The 23,420-nt window shown below is 38.8% G+C and overlaps 1 protein-coding gene across 11 annotated transcripts in view; it reads left to right on the top strand.

Annotated features, from left to right (window-relative positions):
* tanc2b (tetratricopeptide repeat, ankyrin repeat and coiled-coil containing 2b) overlaps positions 1–23,420 on the top strand; it is a 236,267-nt gene that overhangs the window by 208,004 nt on the left and 4,843 nt on the right. For 9 of the 11 annotated variants that reach the window (XM_055004166.1, XM_055004171.1, XM_055004170.1 and 6 more), the window contains 16 exons: positions 2,203–2,481; positions 3,277–3,444; positions 4,689–4,849; positions 7,006–7,114; positions 7,228–7,350; positions 8,491–8,727; positions 10,204–10,416; positions 12,208–12,301; positions 14,216–14,349; positions 15,402–15,525; positions 16,601–16,776; positions 17,618–17,750; positions 18,557–18,586; positions 20,373–20,464; positions 22,437–22,583; positions 23,285–23,385. In XM_055004166.1, the coding sequence (XP_054860141.1) occupies positions 2,203–2,481; positions 3,277–3,444; positions 4,689–4,849; positions 7,006–7,114; positions 7,228–7,350; positions 8,491–8,727; positions 10,204–10,416; positions 12,208–12,301; positions 14,216–14,349; positions 15,402–15,525; positions 16,601–16,776; positions 17,618–17,750; positions 18,557–18,586; positions 20,373–20,464; positions 22,437–22,583; positions 23,285–23,385 (2,321 nt within the window). The remainder of the gene's footprint in view (positions 1–2,202; positions 2,482–3,276; positions 3,445–4,688; positions 4,850–7,005; positions 7,115–7,227; positions 7,351–8,490; positions 8,728–10,203; positions 10,417–12,207; positions 12,302–14,215; positions 14,350–15,401; positions 15,526–16,600; positions 16,777–17,617; positions 17,751–18,556; positions 18,587–20,372; positions 20,465–22,436; positions 22,584–23,284; positions 23,386–23,420) is intronic. The other 2 variants (XM_055004169.1, XM_055004167.1) reach the window with 1 other exon arrangement.

The raw sequence follows: 23,420 nt of genomic DNA, 5'->3' as shown, positions 1-23,420 counted from the left end.
GTGAAAAATGTCTTCGTCAGATTTCTTGAAATAAGATATGATATTTAGAATATTGAGATCTTAAAATTAGCTGGGAAAACTTATTTTAAGCTCTATTTTACCAGGATTGTCAAGCTTAGGTGTCTTAAAATAAGCCAGATATGCTAAAAAAAAAATAGTAGTTTGTCACTCAAAAACAGATTTTTGCTTTCATGTAACCTCCTAATTTGAGATGTATTAAACCCTCCTGCTGTCTTCATTTATGGACACCAAAAAATATTGTTTCCTTGTCTGAAAAAAATCCCAAAAATCTGAAAAAAAAATTTCCCAAATTTCTGAAAATTTGCAAAACCTTCAGGATGAAAACTCCAATAATTCCTAGAAGTTTAACTTAAAAGTTTTATTTTTTAATTAGGCAAGAAAATTATTGTAAATGTTTTTTGAAAAATGAGTGAAAATCTTCAAAAAAAAAATCTTAAAAATATCTAAAGTGATTCCATATATATCAGTAAAACTTCTAATATTTTCTTGAAGAACATTCACATAAAAATCAACCAAAATCTAGTGAAATTCGCTGGATTTTGGTTGATTTTTATGTGAATGTTCTTAAGAAACATTTTTAACATTTATTTTTTTCCCACCAAAAAATGTTCAAAGATTTCCCAAAAATGTTGAAAATGTGGACATCAGAAGTTTCACTTTGAAAATATATTTTTTTTCCACATCTTCAAACTTTAAAATGGGTCAATAATGACCCACAGGACGACACGAGGGTTAAACTTATTTTGAGTTTTCTTGTAAAATTCAACTCAAAACAAGATAATTTCAAGATTGTTTGACTTAACCAGATATTTAAGATGCATTGTCTTAAAACAAGTCCCTCCATCTGCTGAAATGTCTCTTGTTGAGTGAATTTATCTTAAATCAAGTGGGATGAGACATTTTGACTAAAAATAAGACAAATAGACTTAGTAAGATTTAGATTTTTTACAGTGTAGATTCCACTATTTAGACTTCTTCTCCGGCTGTTTCACTTTTCATCCTTCACTTGGTTGTATTTTTAAATCCAGGCTGAAAGGACTTTATTGTGCCGCTAGTACCACCAGCCGGAGGGTTTTACATCATTTTCTGCTAGTTATTTTTGCATCAACTGGAGGCCACTGACTGAAATATTGAATTTGTCTGGAATACTACTCTACTCTCTTTGTCTCTGACCTTTTCATTTTTTTGTCTGTGCATATTATGCAGAACATGAGTCTAAGTGTTTTAGTACTAGAAGGAGTTTTTGTTAAATCCTGTCTCTGCTATCTTTGTCTCCACTCCCTTCAGTTTTCATTCATTATGAAGAAGTAGACCAGACATGAGAGCGTTCTTTATTATATTTTCGGTGTCTCTGCTTTTGGAGCCTTAATATCTGGGGTTTTAGTGTGTTAATATCCATTTTTTCTTTATGTTCTGCTGCTAAAATATCCAGGTTTTTGATGTATTGCTGCTTAAATATCCAGATTTCTATAGTTTTGGTGTGTTACTATCCATGTTTTTGACATTTTCAGTGCATTAATATCCAGGTTTTTGACATTTTTCTGCCTTAATATCTTGGTTTATGATGTTTTGCTGCGTTGTTATCCAGGTTTAAGATGCTTTGGTGCATTAATACCTAGGTTTTTGACATTTTGCTGCATTAATATCTGTGTTTTTGACCTTTTGCTGCATTAATATACTGGATTCTGACATTTTGGTGCATAAATGTCCAGGTTTTAAAGGCTTGCTGCATTAATATCCTGTTTTAATGTTTTGATGCAATAATATCCGGATTCTTTATGTTTGGATGTGTTGATATTGTAGTTTTGACACTTTGCTGCATTACAATCCTGTTCTTTGACAATTTGGTGCATTAGTATTCAGATTTTTGATGTTTTGTTGAGTTAATTTCAAGGTTTTTCAAGTTCTGGTGTATTATTATCCAGTTTTTGATGTTTGGTTGCATTAATATGCTGGTTCTTGACATTTAGGAAATAATTACTCTGTATTTTGGCATTTTGCTGCATTAGTATCCTGGTTTTGATTGAATTTTTGTCTTTTTCGGTGGGTTAATGTCCAGGTTTTCTCAGTGCTGGTTCGTGGATATTCAGGTTTTTGATCTTTTGGTTAATAATCTTCAGGTGTTTGTGCACCAATATCTTCATAAACTGTTTCCTGACTGGATTCCTTCTGACTCTTCAGGAGATCACCAACGCTCTGCCGTTTCACCGGATCTCTCTGGACAGCCTGGAGGAGAACGACGCCATCGACCAGGACCTGCAGGGCTACATCCTGCACCGCATCCACAGCAGCCCAGAGATCCAGAACAACATCTCGCTCAACGGCAAGATGGACAACACCACCTTCGGCAAGCTCAGCGCCCACCTCAAGGCCCTGAGCCAGGGATCCTACCTGTACCTCAAACTCACCTTTGACCTCATTGAAAAGGGCTACCTAGTTCTCAAAAGCTCCAGCTATAAGGTGCGTGGTTCCTGCTTCATTTGTACGGGTTGTCCAGGGGTCGATTTACGCCGATATATCTAAATCAGAGGTTTTAAAAGTTAGGGATTTACCTCTTGAATGGAGCATAATGTGAGGAAAAGATCTGAAGGGAAATAAAATGTAAAAACCAACCATTTGAGGCTTTGACACACATGTCAGGGAGGCAATTAAAGCACTTTAAAACCCTCAACGCCTAATTGCAGCAATTTGTGTCACAAATCAAACTCCTCAACGTCAGATTTTCCTATCAGAGTAATGTACTTCTGTAGGCTTTTTGTCCGTGGAAGTACTGCAAACATGAAATGCTAAAAGCAGGTGTAATTGTCATGTAAATAAATTTGTCGTACATTTAATGGTGATGTAAAAGCTCCTGATCTTAAACGAATAACTTGGTGCACGTAGTTTCTAAAGGCAGTGCTGGAGGGGTGTTTTTATTTACTTGCACTGTGACAAGCTTTGTGTAAAAGTAGTTTCATAAAATCTTGGTTTCCACTCAGTATCCAGCAGCTTTTTACTAAATTATGCAGCTGGAATGTTTCAGTGTGCATATCATAATGAAGCATTTTATCTCACACCCCCAGGTTCATTTAGTTTCATGTATTCAGACGTGCTTCCAGACTCCATAAAAAATGACAACCGATAAATTCACATTCTCCTCTCTGAGGGACGCCACGTGGAATAGCTGAAGACGCGCTGTACAAACACATTGCAGTATTCATGCTGCGTGGAGCCGATCCAAAGGAAGTCACATTCCTTCCCTCCTTCCTTCCTCAGGTGGTCCCAGTCAACCTGGCCGAGGTTTACCTGCTGCAGTGCAACATGCGCTTCCCCACGCAGTCGTCGTTCGAACGGGCGCTTCCTCTGCTAAACGTGGCCGTGGCCTCGCTGCATCCGCTGACCGACGAGCAGATATATCAGGCCATCAACGCCGGATCGCTGCAGGTACTCATCCAGAAATATACAACACCTGAGACCTTTTAACCCTCCTGTTGTCTTCATTAACGGCACCAAAAAATATTGTTTCCTCATCTGAAAAAAAATCCAAAAATTCAACAAAAAAATTCCCCACATTTCTGAAAATTTGCAAAACCTTCAGGAAGAAAATTCCAATAATTCCTTAAAAGTTTTATTTTAAAAAAATCACCCAAATTTGGCAAGAAAATTCTTGTAAATATTTTCAAAAAATGAGTAAAAATCTTCCAAAAAATCCTAAAAATATCTAAAGTGATTCCATATATATCAGTACAACTTCTAATATTTTCTTTAAGAACATTGACAAATTCACTGGAGTTTGGTTGATTTTTTTGTGAATGTTCTTCAGAAATATTTTTAACATTTCTTTTTTTTCCACCAAAAAATGTTCAAAGATTTCCTAAAAATGTTGAAAATGTGGACATCAGAAGTTTCACTGTGAAAATATTTTTTTTCCCCACATTTTCAAACTTTAAATCGGGTCAATTTGCCCCGCAGGACGACACGAGGGTTAATATCTCAAACACTTCAATGCAATTAATGTGACATAAAACTGATTGTGATTCAGTCAGTATTGAAGCTAGCTACTGTCCAAAGAACAAATTTAAATACCAAGATGCTAATATGAATGAAAGAGGTTTTATGTGAAGGTTTAGTTACTTTAGAAAGTAAACTCCTGCTAATCTGTGATTTTACTCCATTACTGATTATCAAAAGTTTAACGTGTTTTTTGATCATCTTCTTACTATGAGTAATTGAGTCCAACAGTTTGTATAAATCGTTCATGTTTTTTCTTATTTTTGTCATTCTGTGTTTTACTTTATTCATTGTTTTTGTGTGTTGTTTTTGTCATTTTGTGTTTTTTTCTCGCTTGTGTCGTTTTCATCGTTTTTTGTCGCTTTGTAACTTTTTTGTCAAATTTTTTGGTCTTTTTTTTGTTTTGTTTCTGTCGTTTCTCATTTTTTGGTCATTTTGTTTGTTGCTTTTGTCACTTTGTGTCTCATTTTTGTAATATTTTGTAATATTCTAATAGAAAATCAATGTGTTTCATACTTAATTTGTGCTGAGGTGAAAAGTGCAGTGTTTGTAAATGTCACTTCCCTGCTAAGAAACATGGCTGATATCTCGATCTTCTGGATATCATGTTCTCTCACAGCTTTTGCAGACAGTATTTGTGTCCTCGCTAACATTGACATCGTCGTCTGTGGTTTCAGGGTACTCTGGACTGGGAGGACTTCCAGCAACGTGTAGATAACCTGTCGGTCTTCCTGGTGAAGAGAAGGGATGGAACCAGGATGTTTGTTCATCCGTCCTTCAGGGAGTGGCTTATTTGGAGAGAAGAAGGAGAAAAGACAAAGTTCCTCTGCGATCCGAGGTGAGCACAGGCAGGACGAAGAGATAACTGGGAGTTAGATGGAATAAGAGACGAGGCTGTTAGATTATAGGTCTATGTTGGCATGGAACCGTAGAAGAAAGGGTGATTAGGAGTTAACACCCAAGACGTACCACCTTTTTCTCTGTTGCTGCTTCCGTTAATTTTTCACTGTAATATAAACTCCTGCACCTCTATATATAAACACCAAAACCATGGCTAGGAGTAGAGAGAAGTCAAAAATAAACAATATGACACAAATATAATGCCATAAAGTATAAAATCAAGTTGATTCTCTTTGATTCTAAGTTTCTCACAGGTGTTACCGATACTGGAAACAAAAGTACTGGCAACTACATGGTATAGATATTTTACTACTTCTATTTTTAATTAGTTTCCCCACTTCTATCTGCTCTATGTAAACACAGACTGCAGTTAAGCTGAAAAGTCCCAGAATTTTTGTCCCATGACCGTATGTTACAGATGAGTTAGTCGTGGTTTTTAATTGCAACAAAAAGCAAAAGATTTTTAGTTTTCTTGCTGAATCTGTGTAGCCCTTCATCAGACAACTGATCATATTTGGTAACTTCCGCACACGTTAAATACGCTGTTGCTCCTGCCTCTCAGTGAGGTGGAGAAGCATGTGGTTTCCACCCAGCCAATCAGATAAGATCACTCTACGTTACAGCACAAGACGTCGTGGCATTTGACCAATCAGCAGAGTCCTGGAACATATCAAACTTTCTCTTTGCTCTGAAGTTGGAGAAAGACAGACTTGCGGCTCAGTCCTCTTCCATATTTGTGGTGGAAACGTCAAAACTAGCCGTGGTTAGCTGACGAAACTCACACATTTTACGGTTGAGTAGTTGTGCTAAGTGATGATATATACATTTATTGCAATGTTTTTTACCACTAACAGGCAGGAACCATATATGGTAACTTCTCTGACCTTGAATTTCACCATGAAAATTAAAATTTTGAAAAATGTCACAAAAGTAAAAACATTTTATGTCTTCCAACACTCTGGGGTTGGAATTTTGAATTTCAAAATAATTCAGTGAGCATCTTACAGTGTATTTTTTTATTTATTTATTTATTTATTTTTTTGATTAGATATGTTAGAAAATAAAGCGATTTTGATGTTAACCCTCGTGTCCTGCAGGTCAAAATTGACCCATTTTAAAGTTTGAAAATGTGGGGGGAAAAAAAATATTCTCGCAGTGAAACTTCTGATGTCCACATTTTCCACATTTTTGGGAAATCTTTGAACATTTTTTGGTGGGAAAAAAGAAACGTTAAAAATGTTTTTTAAGAACATTCACATAAAAAATTGATTTTTATGTGAATGTTCTTAAAGAAAATAATACAAGTTTTACTGATATATATGGAATCACTAGATATTTTTACTCATTTTTTGAAAATATTTAAAACAATTTTCTTGCCAAATTTGAGGGATTTTTTTAAAACAAAACATTTCAGGGAAACTTATAAGGAATTACTGGAATTTTCTTCCTGAAGGTTTTGCAAATTTTCAGAAATGTGGGGAATTTTTTTGCTGAATTTTTGAATTTTTTTCCAGACAAGGAAACAATATTTTTTGGTGCCTGTAAACGAGGACAACAGGAGGGTTAAGCTTGGATTTGGCAAACATTTTCAGACTCAATGATTAGACAGATGATATATGATTAGCCCAAGAACTGTCAGACAGTTGAAAATCCAATAATATTTTTCAGTTTTTCGAGTTTTGGTTCTGATAAATGGTGTAGTTTTGACAATTTGTATTTATTTGTTTATTTATTTTAAGATAGTAAGCTTTTCAAACTTGTGTAGCAATATATAATAGTTTTTCAAAAACTGATTGGCTTCTTGTCAAAAAGCAAAACTATTGTAAAAATATGAATGTTTTTGTGATTGTATGTTCTGCCGTAATGATCTGCTACATGCTGGAATGTGCCTCAGCTATGACGGAAGCGGAGCATAATTAAATCTGAATCTCTCTGTTTATCGCAGGTGCGTTGTGTTTATCTAGCCGAGAAAGAACATTTAATTTCCTGTATTATAATTAAAGCCGATTCCACCGACTGTGCGGATAAGGCAGTGTAACGACCCGATGACTCAGGCTGAACGCTCAGAGTCTTTGTGTTTTTTCCTCGCTGCAGGAGTGGGCACACCCTGCTGGCCTTCTGGTTCTCTCGCCAGGAGAACAAGCTGAACAGGCAGCAGACCATCGAGCTGGGTCACCACATCCTCAAAGCACATATCTTCAAGGTATGCCGTTATTTGTCCTCGCGCTCGTCTGTGCACGTGCACGCTCACGCCCCCACACAGCTGTGGTCTGGCTGCACAGTAATGAATATTTACACTCCGTCTCTCTCTTCAAGGGTCTCAGCAAGAAAGTCGGAGTTTCCTCATCTATCTTGCAAGGCCTGTGGGTTTCCTACAGCACAGAGGGCCTTTCAGCTGCACTTTCTTCACTCCGAAACCTCTACACTCCCAACATCAAGGTACAGGAGCAAAAAAAGAAGGATATTACTGGAAAAAATGCCCCTCTGAAAACAAGAAAAAAAAACTTATTACAAGGAACTTTTACCTTGAAATAAGTGAAAAAATCTGCCAATAGAACAAGTGAAAAATGGCTTGGTCAGATTTCTCGAAATAAGATATGATATTTAGAATATTGAGATCTTAAAATTAGCTGGGAAAACTTATTTTAAGCTCTATTTTACCAGGGTTGTCAAGCTTAGGTGTCTTAGAAAAAGCCAGACATGCTAAAAAAATGAAGCAGTTTTTCCCTCAAAAATAGATTTTTACTTTCATATAACCTCCTTATTTGAGATCTATTAATCCTCCTGCTGTCTTCATTTATGGGCACCAAAAAATATTGTTTCCTTGCCTGAAAAAAATCCAAAAATTCAACAAAAAAATTCACCAAATTTCTGAAAATTTGCAAAACCTTCAGGAAGAAAATTCCAATAATTCCTTAAAAGTTTAAAAAAAAAAAAAAAAAAAATCCCCCAAATTTGGCTAGAAAATTATATTTTCAAAAAAATGTGAGAAAATCTTCCAAAAAAAAAAAATCCTAAAAATATCTAAAGTGATTCCATATATATCAGTAAAACTTCTAATATTTTCTTTAAGGACACTCACATAAAAATCTACCAAAATCCAGCGAAATTCGTTGGATTTTGGTTGATTTTTTTGTGAATGTCCTTAAGAAACATTTTTAACATTCATTTTTTTTCCCACTAAAAAATGTTTAGAAATTTCCCAAAAATGTTGAAAATGTGGACATCAGAAGTTTCACTGTGAAAATTTTTTTTTTTTTCCCACATTTTCAAACTTTAAAACGGTTTAATCTTGACCTGCAGGACGACACGAGGGTTAAACATATTTTGAATTTTCTTGTAAAATTCAACTCAAAACAAGATAATTTCAAGATTGTTTGACTTAACAAGATATTTAAGATGCATTGTCTTAAAACAAGTCCCTCCATCTGCTGAAATGTCTCTTGTTAAGTGAATTTGTCTTAAATCAAGTGGGATGAGACATTTTTACTAAAAATAAGACAAACAGACCTGGTAAGATTTAGAGTTTTTGCAGTGCAGTGTTACTACTTTCTCCGTGTCCTCGTTTTTCTTCCTCAGGTGAGTCGGCTGCTGATGCTGGGCGGAGCCAACGTGAACTACCGCACTGAGGTGCTGAACAACGCCCCCGTCCTGTGCGTCCACTCCCACCTGGGCTACATGGACATGGTGGCCCTGCTGCTGGAGTTCGGTGCCTCCGTGGATGCCCAGTCTGAGAGTGGCCTGACGCCGCTGGGCTACGCTGCTGCCGGAGGACACATGGCCATCGTGACGGCTCTCTGTCGCAGGAGAGCTAAGGTGGGTGAAGAAAGAATGAACACGTTTCCATGTCGTCATTCTCCTTTTCTGTTCCTGCACTTCAGCTTAAACTCTCTAACTGATTAGCTTTAGTCTTTTTATATCATTTTGATGTTTTTACACAGCCTTGAGAACTTTCACTTTCACTGCACACACTCTATGACAGGGGCGTCAAACATGTGGCCCGTGGACCAAAAGCAGCCCTCCAGAGGGTCCAATCCAGCCCTCAAAGAGTAAAAATTACAGAGAAGACATTAACTGCAGATTGTAAATTAGTAAAACTATAAATTTAAAATAATTTCTAGACCATGACAAGTTGTTTGGATCGTAAAGTAAAATTCTAGATTGTTCATTGTTCTTTTGTCATTTTGTGTCTCATTTTTGTAATATTTTGTCTTGTGTTTGTTGTTTTTTGTCTTTTTTTTGTTTGACTTTTGTCATTTGTCTCATGTTTTTGTCGCTTTGTTTCTCATTTTTTTGTGTTTCCTTTTTGTCTTGCTTGTGTTTTTTTGCTTATTTTTGTCATTTAGTGTTTGGCTTTATTCATTGCTTTGCGTAGCACTTTTGTCATTTAGTGTTTGGCTTTATTCATTGATTTGTGCATTTTTTTATCGCTTTGTGACCTTTTTGTTTAATTTTTTGTCTCTTTTGTTTTATTTCTTGTCGTTTCTCATTTTTTGTCATTTTGCTTCTCGCTTTTGTCGTTTTGTGTCTCATTTTTCTAATATTTTGTCTTGTTTTGTTTTTTGTCTGACTTTTGTCGTTTGTATCATGTTTTTGTCGTTTTGTTTCTCGGTTTTGTCGTTTTGTGTTTCCTTTTTGTCTCGCTTGTGTTTTTTTCTTATTTTTGTCATTTAGTTTTGCTTTATTCATTGTTTTGTGTATCGTTTTTGTTGTTTTCTGTTTTTTGTCTCACTTGTGTTGTCTATTTTTTTGTCGCTTTGCAACCTTTTTGTTTAATTTTTTGTCTCTTTTTTTTTTGTTTCATGTCGTTTGTCTCATTTTTTGTCATTTTGTTTCTCGCTTTTGTCATTTTGTGTTTCATTCGTGTAACATTTTGTCTTGTGTTTGTAAAACACTACATCATTCAGTTCCAGATAGCTGTGACTAAATGTTGTGTTCCTTTGTAGACACTCTGTGATCTGGAAGTTATAATGTGGAAATGATAAACTGAGGCTGGATGTTGTTTAGATTTCATTTGTTTTTCTCAACAAATTTCAGTTTGTTCAAGATGTTTTGTAAAAAGATAGTTCATTTAATGTGAACATTTTCAGAATGTACTTTTTTGCACTAAACAAAGGCAACAATAGGAGTTGTGGTTATTTGTTTATAGGTTCTTACACTGTGTTTTCAATCGTCCGGTCCACTGGAGATCAGATTGGGCTGAATGTGGAACCTGAACTAAGATGAGTTTGATTGGCCGTTTGACAAGTCAGGACTCTTGAATGTTGAATGTAATCTCTGTCCTCCTCTCAGGTGGACCACCTGGATAAGAACGGCCAGTGCGCCCTGGTTCATGCAGCCCTGAGGGGCCACATGGAGGTGGTGAAGTTCCTCATCCAGTGTGACTGGAGTCTGGGGCCGCAGCAGCAACAACAATCACCGCAGACCCAGCAACAGGCGGCTTTCACCAAGAGTCACGCCGTACAGCAGGCGCTAATCGCTGCAGCCAGCATGGGATACACAGAGGTACAGTAGACTGACAGAAAGCTCTGGATCTGAAGTGATTTAAAGCAGCTTTAGGCTCTAAGATGACCTTATTTGCATGGTATTTCTACTGCACCGTCACTGACATTTTTTTGTGTTTTTGTGGTGTTTCTGTGCAAAAAAAAAAAGCAAAAGTTCCATCTCCCCAAGTGGAAGCTTGAGCTCCAGCAGATTTACTGAATCCGTTTCCTTCGTCATGAAACATTTGTACTTTAAATCCGACATTGTTTGAATCCGTGGCCTGATCCCAATCTCCTCCCTGAGCACTAAAACCCCTCGCAGACTAATCTGACGTCAGAACTGTAGCTGGAGTGAGTTCACCAGAGATGGAAACGGTAGAAAAAGGAAGGAACCTGGCACGCTACTGTAAAAGCACACGTTGCTTGGAAACGACACGGAAAACATAAATAAAAATGATGAATTTGGACTCATTCGCAATTTGATCAGCTGCTCAGTTGATCTCTTCCTGTTTGTGAGGAAACACGTGACTTTCTGGAAAACATCTCAACAAACATGAAAGAAATAGTTTGAAGTTAAATAGTTTCTGCACTCTTTCAGTACGACGATTAGTTTTATGTTTAACTATTCAAACGAGGCATTATATCTCTAATATTGCCCTAAATTGAATTAATTTGCATCAAAAATCTGAACATTAAATTAAACCAGCATGAAAAGTCTAGTTTCATTTTGTTGACATGTTAGAATGGAAGGTTTTTCCAGACGGGATTCCATTAATTTGTCAAATTTCTCCACATTTTTATAAATAAAATGTGCCTAATAAATGGACAAACCTTTCTGTAAAAACCTTTAGAATATAGAAAGGAGTAAAACTGGAAATGTTGGTGAATGTAAATGCAGCTGAAGTGGAGATTTTTTTGATAGAATCAGAATACAAGAGCAATTTCAGCTAAAGATATTTATTGTAATTGAAATCTGCAAAAATAAATAGCTTAATGTGTATTCTGTACATTTTCATGTCGAAACAACCCATAATCCATATTTGCATATCTGCAGACTTTCCTCAGTGGTGAGTTCATTGAGAAACTGGTGATCTACACATTATTCATCATTGTTTTTGTGTATCGTTTTTGTGTTTATTTTGTCTTGCTTGTGTTGTTGGTCTATTTTTTTGTCGTTTTGTTACTCGCTTTTGTCATTTTTTTGTCTATTTTTTGCCTATTTTTTGTTGTTTTGTTACTCGCTTTTGTCATTTTTTTGTCTATTTTTTGTTTTGTTTCCTGTTATTTCTCATTTTTTGTCATTTTGTTTCTTGTTTTTTCCTCATTTGAGATTGAACTTATTTTTCTGAAGAAATTTCAAGTTGTTCATAATGTTTTGCAAAAAGATAATCCCTTAAATGTGAATATTTTTGCACTAAAACAAAGGATACATGTGGAGTTGTTGTTATTTAGTTGTTGTTATGCTGTGATTTTACTGGTCCCTGGAGATCAGATTGGACTGAATGTGGAACCTGAACTAAGATGTGAGCCAGTGAGCTCTTTAATATGAGGAAAAAATGATAGAGGCATAGAAAACACTCAGAGACAAAAGAGGAAGGACATTATATTTTGAATAAATGACGCTCTATAATGACTTTGAGCTGATTGATTGGTCTGGTGGTCAGTGGAGCTGCTAATGATGACACTAAGTCGTCTCAAATTCAGCCTCTTAGATCACATTCCAGCTGATTCTGGAGGAAAGTGGATTAAAGCCCTCGAGTGACAGTGAACTTGTCCATTAATCTTTGTCGTCTTCCATCTCGTTGCCCATCAGATCGTGTCCTACCTGCTGGACCTGCCAGAGAAAGACGAAGAGGAGGTGGAGCGAGCTCAGATCAACAACTTCGACACCCTGTGGGGGGAGACAGGTGGGGAAACCTTCTGTAACCTTTACATTACACGGTGAAAACGCCAAACCCAGCGTTGACGGACGGCTTCTTAGTGGGAAATCTGCTGGGGCCGGTCCTGAGACGTTCAGGTCAGTTTGGAGGTTCCTGAGAGGCTTCCTCAGAGCGCTGCAGTGCAGATGTGGGGGATCGGTTCTTGTGTTCTGCTGCTGCTGCATCAGATGCTGATGACAGTGCAGCGGCGTCACCCGGGGGAGGAGGGAGGAAGACAAGGGGAGGAGGACGAGGGGAGGAGGACGAGGAGAGGAAGACGATGGGAGGAAGATGAGGGGAGGAGGACGAGTGGAGAGAGGGGATGAAGACGAGGAGAGGAGGACGAGGGGAGGAAGACGAGGGGCGGAAGACGAGGGGAGGGAGGGGAGGAGGACGAGGGGAGGAAGACGAGGGGAGGAGGACGAGGGGAGGAGGACGAGGGGGAGGGAGGGGAGGGGAGGAGGACGAGGGGAGGAAGACGAGGGGAGGAGGACGAGGGGAGGAGCACGAGGAGAGGAAGACGAGGGGAGGAAGATGAGGGGAGGAGGACGAGTGGAGGGAGGGGATGAAGACGAGGAGAGGAGGACGAGGGGAGGAAGACGAGGGGCGGAAGACGAGGGGAGGGAGGGGAGGAAGACGAGGGGAGGAGGACGAGGGGAGGAGGAGGGGAGGGGAGGAGGACGAGGGGAGGAAGACGAGGGGAGGAGGACGAGGGGAGGAGCACGAGGAGAGGAAGACGAGGGGAGGAAGATGAGGGGAGGAGGACGAGTGGAGGGAGGGGATGAAGACGAGGAGAGGAGGATGAGGGGAGGAGGACGAGGGGAGGAAGACGAGGGGAGGGAGGGGAGGGGAGGAGGACGAGGGGAGGAAGACAAGGGGAGGGAGGGGAGGAAGACGAGGGGAGGAGGATTAAGGGAGGAAGACGAGGGGAGGGAGGGGAGGAAGACGAGGGGAGAAGGACGAGGGGAGGAAGACGAGGGGAGGGAGGGGAGCAAGACGAGGAGAGGAGGACGAGGGGAGGAAGACGAGGGGAGGAGGATGAAGGGAGGAAGACGAGGGGAGGGAGGGGAGGAAGACGAGGAGAGGAGGACGAGGGGAGGAAGACGGGAGGAGGGAGGGAGTCGAGGAGGACGAAGGGAGGAAGATGAGGGGAGGGAGGGGAGGGGAGGAGGATGAGGGGAGGAAGACGAGGGGAGGAAGACGAGGGGAGGGAGGGGAGGAAGACGAGGGGAGGAAGACGAGTGCTCTGGGGTGCTCAGGAGTGACTCGTCTGATTGCACCGCACCAAGAAGGCTTATCATTACGACCTCCAGATATAAAAGCCCACTGCTTCACTGGAAAAAATGCCCCCGTCAAAACAAGAAAAAAAAACTTATTTCAAGCAACTTGTACCTTGAAATAAGTGAAAAAAATCTGCCAATAGAACAAGTGAAAAATGACTTGGAAAGATTTCTTGAAATAAGATCTGATATTTAGAATATTGAGATCTTAAAATTAGCTGGGAAAACTTATTTTAAGCTCTATTTTACCAGGATTGTCAAGCTTAGGTGTCTTAAAATAAGTCAGACATGCTAAAAAAAAATGGCAGTTTTTCACTCAAAAATAGATTTTTGCTTTCATGTAACCATTAACCCTCCTGTTGTCCTCATTTACGGGCACCAAAAAATATTAAGTGATATGAAGATGAGTGTCAGAATGTTGGAAATCTGGAGACTTTGGCTTTGATAAATGGTGTCAGTTTGAAAGTAGAAAACAGGCATTATGGTTCCGACGGTTAATAAATATACCCTCAGTCTTCCAACAGAAATCATTTCTGCCTAAAAGCTGAGCATGAAACCACTGAAATAAAAACAGAAATCTAACTGACCCTCGTCTCTTCCTTGGTTGTACGTTTGTGTTCAGCTCTGACTGCAGCTTCTGGTCGGGGGAAGCTGGAGGTTTGTCGTCTGTTGCTGGAGCAGGGAGCTGCTGTGGCTCAGCCCAACAGAAGAGGCATCGTCCCGCTGTTCAGCGCCGTCCGGCAGGGACACTGGCAGGTCAGCGGACACTCGGAGACCGTCTTCCTCTGAAGCTCTGAATGCATTGTCATTGACCAGAGTTCACCAGGAGTAGCTAAACTAACGTTGCTCATTCCAAAATACAGTAAAACCAGGCAGTTATGCTCTAGAAATGACTTTAAAAAAGCATAAAGTTAACTGGAACTGGAACAATTCTGTTGTTCATCCTATAAAACTGAATCAAGAACTGTTATGATTGGAGTCAATTAACTGTTTACTTTCTTTTTAGAGCTGAAGTGTCAAGATTTGATAGTTCTAGCCTCCTAACCCTGTAGAGCCCAGCCTGGCACCTGCGTTATGATTGCATGTTCATTTTTGATTGGCGGTAGACTTGAAACCACGTAAGACAGATCGATCATTATTTCTGCATCTAAAATCTGGGGAGTTCCACTAACATTTCACACATTCACCAGGTCTCAGCGCTTTTTCGTTGCAGTGACGGGTTTGTAAAAATACACAATAAAGCGCACATAACAAAAATCTTTATAAATGAGACCAAACAAGATATTGTGCAACTTTTTTAAATTTATAAATTTGAGGGATACAGCTATGCAATTTCTGTATTTTTAAATATATGTGGGAAAAAACAAAAACAATTTTTATTTTTTTAAGTTTTTCGCACTTTTAAGCAATTTATTGCAGTAGTTAGGACAACAGTCAATACCTTTACTAAAACTCGGGATATAAGGGTTATATTGAGGTAAAGCAAATGTAAAGAAAAATTTTTAAAAACTCCAAAAAATTGCACTAGAGTATGTAAAAATGTAAGAATATGTCCTGGTGGACTTGCAGAATGGTAGACATTAAAGGGTTAAATGTGAGGATTTCCTACTTTTCTTCACTTATGCTGTTGTAAACTCAATATTTTTGGGTTTTAGACTGATAGACGGACAAAACAAGACATCTCAATGCATCTTTAATCCTATTTTTTCATTTGTTTCATAGACATAAATTATAATAGATCATGAAATGAATTGTTGTCTGCAGTTTTACAGTTAAACCGTCAGTTTGCTGTGTTTGGGTGTTTGCAGATCGTGGATCTTCTGCTCACACATGGAGCTGACGTTAACCTGGCCGACAAACAGGGTCGGACTCCGTTAATGATGGCCGCCTCAGAGGGACACCTGGGAACCGTTGAGTTTTTACTGGCTCAAGGTACGTCGTCTAAATAAACTCGGAGAACAAACTGTGAGTCTGTCGGGGATTCATGCATTTGCCCAAAGAATATGTTCGACACAACCGAAACCAAAGTATAGATAGAACTGTGTAAGTTTGGAGTTTTGTCTCCAGCCAATTTGCTGTCGTTCGTAAGATTTTTACTCTTGTTTTTAGTTTGTTTCTCTACTCAGAATGAGTGTGAACCCCACTTCCATGTCAGATTCGTGCCTAATAGAGTAGAATCGGGTCCTTGGAGCCACTCAGAGGAAGTCTCCTTGTGCAAAGTGAAATCTAGAAGATTCAAAACAAACATATCTGTCTAGAATCTGACATGAACCAAGAACAGTGTCTTTTCTCTGAACCTCAAGGTATTTCTACAATAAACTTGGCGATTGCACTAATAACAATGAGCCTAATTACAGTTCTTTAAATTATATTTACAATAATTGCAGCCAAATTAAATCAACACCTAATTTTTAAACATCATCACTTTACATTAAAAAATAAACCACAAACCAGTCAACCACAGATGCAACAAACTCAGTAAAATGAATGAAAATATTCAGAGTAGTTAACCCTCCTGTTGTCTTCATTTACAGGCACCAAAAATTATTGTTTCCTTGTCTGAAAAAAGTCCAAAAATTCAGAAAAAAAATTCCCCAAATTTCTGAAAATTTGCAAAACCTTCAGGAAGAAAATTCCGATAATTCCTTAAAAGTTTCCCTTAAAAGTTTTATTTTAAAAAAAAAAATCCCCCACATTTGGCAAGATAATTCCTGTAAATATTTTCAAAAAATGAGTAAAAATCTTCCAAAAAAAATCCTAAAAATATCTAAAGTGATTCCATATATATATAAATCCAGCGAAATTTGCTGGATTTATCAATTTATTTATTTTTTTCCACCAAAAAATGTTCAAAGATTTCCCAACAATGTTGAAATTGTGGACATCAGAAGTTTCACTGTGAAAATATTTTTTCTCCACACTTTCAAACTTTAAAACGGGTCAATTTTGACCCGCAGGACGACACCAGGGTTAAAGACACCCAGCTGTGTCTGTTTTTTTTCCCCAGGAGCCTCTCTGTCTCTGATGGATAAGGAGGGTCTGACGGCTCTGAGCTGGGCCTGTCTGAAGGGTCATCTTCCGGTGGTTCGCTGCCTGGTGGAGAGCGGATCCGCCACCGACCACGCAGACAAGAACGGACGAACGCCCCTCGACCTGGCCGCCTTCTACGGAGACTCTGAAGTGGTGAGAAACCAGCATGGATGAAAGTCTTCTCACTGAACCTCCATATTTAACACATATTTTTCCCCTTCATGTATTTATATTCCTCAAAACCTACTGTACTGGTATTAGTTATGAACCTTGAGCATCATATAGAAAAATGTCAGAATTAGTAGTTTTTCATTACTGAGGCCTTGAAGAAACAATTCCTGTCATGAGGTTTGTGAATCTAAATCAGTTTTAATGCCGAGTAGGTTTTCATGTGGTGTTTTGGTGCAGAACATTAACCCTCCTGTTGTCTTCACTTATGGGCACACAAAAAAATATTGTTTCCTCTCTGAAAAAATCCAAACATTCAGCAAAAAAATTCCCCAAATTTATGAAAATTTGCAAAACCTTCAGGAAGAAAATTCCAATAATTCCTTAAAAGTTTTATTTAAAAAAAAATCCCCCAAATTTGGCAAGAAAATTCTTGTAAATATTTTCAAAAAATGAGTAACAATCTTCCCAAAAAAATCCTAAAAATATCTAAAGTGATTCCATATATATCAGTAAAACTTGTAATATTTTCTTTAAGAACATTCACAAAAAAAAAAATCAACCAAAATCCAGCAAAATTCTCTGGATTTTGGTTGATTTTTATGTGAATGTTGTTAAGAAATATTTGTAACATTTCTTTTTTTCCACCACAAAATGTTCAGATTTCCCAAAAATGTTGAAAATGTGGACATCAGAAGTTTGACTGTGAAAATATATATTTTTTCCACATTTTCAAACTTTAAAACGGGTTAATTTTGACCCACAGGACGACACGAGTGTTAAAGTGATTGAAGTGGTTTAAAGTAACACTTCTTGGTCTGTCCAGGTGCAGTTCTTGGTCGACCACGGGGCCATGATCGAGCACGTAGACTACAGCGGGATGCGTCCTCTGGACAGGGCGGTGGGCTGCAGAAACACGTCGGTGGTGGTCGCCCTGCTCAAGAAAGGAGCCAAGATAGGTAAGAGCCAGTTTCCCCACTTAGACGAGCCCAACGTTTAGCACAGAACAGCCTCCAGGTGCAGCATCTTTTGTCCAGCAATAGAAGGTTACTGCCTGCTGAGAAGCCAGGTATATTTTGGTGGAAAAGGTCGTGTAATGGAGCATGTGCTGCATGAGAGGCCGTGAAGACAGAAGATAAAAGGCCTCCTCTACCTGCTGGTCATTAACTGTAGCATCGTGTTGCAACGAGCCATGGATTCAAGTTTTGTGTCTCCATGTAGCATAAACCCACTCCGTGCTCCTGTATGTCATCCACCCCCCTACTGCTGCACCGTGCCGCTTCTCCTCGCCTATTTATGGCTCTGATGTGTGTTTCTTTTTATTGTACTGCTGTGTTGTTTTGCTTCTCTATCTCTCTGTTTTCCTCTCTCCTCAGTCACGTCCTCTTTCTCTCTCCCCTCTGTGGTTGCTCAGAGACAGGTTGTTATTAGCGCTTGCTGGTTATCTGTATTATTTTATTTTATTTTGCTCAGGCACTTATCTCCGCTTCTCACTGCTGCTTGTGTTCCTTTTCTCACTTCTCCTCCAACACCACCATCACCACCACCACCACCTCTCTTTCTCTTTTCACCTTCCTGCTGTTTCTATCTCTTTCTATCCTCCCACACCCGTTTTTTCTCTTGCAAATTCTGCCCCCCTTCCACCTTCATCCCGCTCTGACCTCCCACTTCCACTCCTTTCCCTCCTCCCTTCCTTCCTCCCTTCCTTCCTTCCTTCCTTCCTTACTCCCTCCCTTCCCACCCTCGCCTCTCTCTCCGGCCCCAGGATGTCAGACGCTGCCCAGTCGGCCCCGAGGTAAAGCCAAGGCTGTCGACTTCTCACCCTACCAGGCATTTTGACAGCTCTATCTCCTCTCTCTGTGTTGTCTGTGTCGTCCTAAGTGTCGGCAGGCGAGCTTAGCTACCAAAAAAAAAAACATTCCTCAAAACTGACAAATAATAACACGAAAGAGGCATTAGCACTGACAGGGTTGCAGTCGGGGGATTGCCCTAGAGGTAGACGCTAACGCCCGAGTGCTTAATGACAGCATGCCCGGCCTCCCTCCGAGCCTGTGACGTCGTATTTCAGGTGTTGACCTTCCATCCCACAGATGCATGACGGAAAGCCCGACTTTTCAGCAACACTTGCGTGATTTAGCAGGAAAGTGCATGTATTTGTAACTCCTCCACCGCAGAGCGCTCTGCTCCGTCTCATCCTCCAGACGTTTGTAAAGTTTCAAAATGTGAGAAAAAAAAATATTTTTACAGTGAAATTTCTGATGTCCACATTTTCAACATTTTTGGGACATTTTTGAACATTTTTTGGTGGGAAAAAAATATTTTAAAAAAAAATTTCTTTAAGAATGTTCTTAACGAAAATATTAGAAGTTTTACTGATATATGTGGAATCACTTTAGATATTTTTAGGATTTTTTTTGAAGATTTTTACTAATTTTTTGTAAATATTGACAAGAATTTTCTTGTCAAATTTGGGGGATTTTTTTAAATAAAACTTTGAAGAGAAACTTTTAAGGAATTATTGGAATTTTCTTCCTGCAAATTTTCATAAATTTGGGGAATTTTTTTGTTGAATTTTTGGATTTTTTTCAAACAAGGAAACAGTATTTTTTGGTGCCCGTAAATGAAGACAGCAGGAGGGTGAAGGACAGCATGCCCGGCCTCCCTCCAAGCCTGTGACGTCGTATTTCAGGTGTTGACCTTCCATCCCACAGATGCATGACAGAAAGCCCGACTTTCCAGCAACACTTGCGTGATTTAGCAGGAGAATGCATGTAGTTGTAACTCCTCCACCGCAGAGCGCTCTGCTCCGTCTCATCCAGACGTTTTCTCTCGGTGTCAGCTAGGCCAGTCAGCAGCATTTCCTACCTTCACCACCAGCTCAGAGGACAGCTAACGCCTGCAGAATCCCCCGTTATTTCCTCCCTGCTTGCTTCTTTTCGTTTCTTGTTACCCACCTTGTGTCTCCTCGTGCAAGATCCTCCTCCTCCTCCTCCTCCTCCTTCCATCTCTGTGCTGTGTGTTGTACATGTGTCAAGGACTGCACAGATACAAACAAAGACGCATCAGTTTCAGTCGAGAGATCTCATTTTGGTTTCTCTGTCACAAATCAGTCTGCTGGGATTTATTTTCTCAAAAACAAACATTTGTTTTCTATGAGCAGATTACATTTTTCCAAAGAGCTGCTGTACATCTGCACTTCTTGACAAGACAGAAAATAACAGGGTTTTTTTATTGCCTGGGCCAAAAACATTTGCAGACATTTGGTGCAGTTAATTTTAATTTTATAAAAAAAACATTGGCAAATAGTGTTTGATCCAGGCCTGCTGTCCTGTAGCGAGACCACGATGTTCTTGAGGTGTCACGGCATATTTTGTGCTCTTTTCTCTGCAGTGGATTGCCTGTCTTTTCTCTTCCATTTCCCCCATTTTGCCTGTTGTCCTCATTCCTGTTCTTCTTGTTGTGTGTAGTGTGACTCCCAGTCGCTCCCTCCTTCCTCCTCTTCTGATTATTACTGTGTCTTTCTCACAGCCTTTTGTCTTTCTTTCTTTCTTTCTTCATCTGCTCCTTCCTGTGTTACTCAGGTCCAGCCACATGGGCGATGGCCACCTCCAAACCCGACATCATGATCATCTTACTGAGCAAACTCATCGAGGAGGGGGACAGCTTCTACAAGGTCAGAATTCACACTGAGAGTCAAAGAGCCCATATTATGCACATTTAGACGTTTCTAATGGTACTTTTTGTGGGGTTTATTATAATACACTGGAAAAAATGCTCTGCTCAAAACAAGAAAAAACTTATTTTAAGGAACTTTTACCTTGAAATAAGTAAAAAAAATCTGCCAATAGAATAAGTGAAAAATAGCTTGGTAAGATTTCTTGAAATAAGGATTGTGTATTATGTATTATGTGTATTATGCACATTTAAAGGTTTCTAATGTTATTTTTGTGGGGTTTATTAGAATATCTTTACATGTTTTAACCCTCTGAGCCCCAAAAACCACCAGCAGGTTTGAAAGACGTGTAAAAAAAAATGCCCAAATTACTTCATTAGCCAGGAAACCCCCCAAATCTACGCTTATAATCAGGATATTTCTTCAAAATCTGTTTATTCTACATGTTTTGTTCAAAAACTTGCCAAAAAATAAAAAGTTTGCACCATATTCTGTATAACACAAAAAATTCTGCACACCTCAACGCAACTGAGAAGCTATTAGTAGTTTAGCTGTAACCAACAGTCAGATGGCAAAAATTCAGTGATTTGTTTTGCTGTGTTTAAAACATGGCAAACAGGAAACAAATGAAAAGTAGTAATATATCTACAGCATGTAAAGCCACCTTTTTCAGGATATGTACCACTTGGAATAATCCTTTACATGTTGATTTCTTTTTTTTTTTTAAATTTTTGTAAAATAAACAATCAAAGAAATTCAACTTAAGTTATTTATTTTTTATGATTTATGGCATTCTAAATGTTTTAGAGCACAGAGGACATTCTTGAGTTATTTCTCCTTCTAGCTATGGTTGTGCTGTTTCCAGAGAGGTGTAGGGCTTTATATTGCAGAGAAAGATGAGTCACCAGTTAGTATAAATATAACAGGAACGCAAAAAAAAATGCTTGAGGTTCGAAGTGTCAATGTTCAAAAAACACACTGTCTTTCTCTGTACGTTGCTGCAGCATCTCTTCTCATGCTCTGTCTGAAATGCTCTGTTTTAGCTCCTGTCTGTCTCAAAGAGCCCAGATCGGTTAGTCGTCCCAATGAAAATAAAGGAATGTTGGTGGATAATGTAGCACCAGATCTCAGAACCGGCTGCAGTGAGAAACTAATTGCAAACTGCACCGCAGTTGCTCATTTTTTGTTTGACGGTCTGCAAAACTAGCTGCTAGAAAGGTGTTATGCAAATGTGTTGCATGATGACTGGACTTCAAATGAGGTGTTTAAATCCAGCTAAAGAGCAGTGTTTTCTGTGTAAGAGACTAGTTCCCTTTGCTGTGGATTTTGTACATTTTGCAGACCATGAAAAAACCCCAAAAGCCTAATATGTGCCCTTTAAGGATAAATCTGTTGTGTGTTTATACTCTGAACTCTGTTACTGAAGGATAAGGGCTTAAAGTATTTAGTTTGGTTACTGCATATTTAATAAACCTTTCTTTCCAGAGCTTAATGAGAAAACTAAGGTTAATTATAATTCTGCATGTTGGATTTTCATATATGAGTATCTGCATTCCCAACAAGACAATAGTCTGTCTTCACAAATAGATTTAAAGCCCTATAATGAAACATCTTCCAGAACGAGCTGAGACTGGATTATGTAGATATTTGTAGATTTATGAATGAATCTTTGTCTGGCTTTGGTGATTTATATAGTGAGAGAATAGCTTTTTATTTTACTGTGAAGAGGAGATGAACCCGATGTCTTTGTGTTTGTCTAACAGAAGATAAGATGCTTTATTGTCATTGTATACAATGAAATTCTGGTTGGTGTGTCTCAATTTTGCAGAACAACAGATAATGAAATAAATGTTTGAAATAGCTGAAGACACATATGAAGCAGGAAGAAATAAAGACTACCGTAAATGTGTGCATTGACCTGGAATAGTACTCTGAGTTAAAATCACACGTTGTTTCTGTGCATCCTCTGCAGAAGGGGAAGGTGAAGGAGGCTGCACAACGTTATCAGTACGCTCTCAAAAAGTTTCCACGCGAAGGCTTCAGCGAGGACCTCAAGACATTCAGGGAACTCAAAGTATCGCTCTTCCTCAACCTGTCCCGATGTCGGAGGAAAATGAACGTAAGTCCGCCGGGAGAGAGCAGAAGTCACATTTAACCCTCCTGTTATCCTCATTTACAGGCACCAAAATATATTGTTTCCTAGTCTGGAAAAAATCCCAAAAATCTGCAAAAAAATTCCACAAATTTCTGAAAATTTGCAAAACCTTCAGGAAGAAAATTCCGATAATTCCTTAAAAGTTTCCCCTTAAAGTATTATTTTTTTAAAATTTCCCCAAATTTGGCTAGAAAATTCTTTTAAATATTTTCCAAAAAATGAGTAAAAATCTTCCAAAAAAAATCTGAAAAATATCTAAACTAATTCCATATATATCAGTAAAACTTCAAATATTTTCTTTAAGAACATTCACATAAAAATCAATTGATTTTTATGTGAATGTTCTTAAGAAACATTTTCAACATTTCTTTTTTCCCCACTAAAAAATGTTCAAAGATTTACCAAAAATGTTGAAAATGTGGACATCAGAAGTTTCACTATGAATTTTTTTTTTTCTCCACATTTTCAAACTTTAAAACGGGTCAGTTTTAACTTGCAGGACGACACGAGGGTTAAATGGGCTTTACTAAAGCTGCTTATTTTAGATTTAAAACCTTATACATTTAAAGATATCGCTCATAATGCTCTCGGACATATTTCCGTACATCTCCTTATGTTTTTTTGTGCATTCTTCAGTCGTGTTCTTTTCTGTTCAATCTCTCCAGGACTTTGGGATGGCAGAGGAATTTGCTACGAAGGCACTCGAACTGAAACCAAAATCGTACGAGGCATATTATGCCAGAGCACGCGCCAAGCGTAGCAGCAGGTTCGCTCCTTTTATCTGTCTACAGCTCAAAGAAA

This window comes from Amphiprion ocellaris, chromosome 18 (assembly GCF_022539595.1).
Source record: "Amphiprion ocellaris isolate individual 3 ecotype Okinawa chromosome 18, ASM2253959v1, whole genome shotgun sequence".
NCBI lineage: Eukaryota > Metazoa > Chordata > Actinopteri > Pomacentridae > Amphiprion > Amphiprion ocellaris.
Note: the sequence above shows the minus strand (reverse complement) of the source record. Positions and strands in the feature narration are given on the sequence as shown.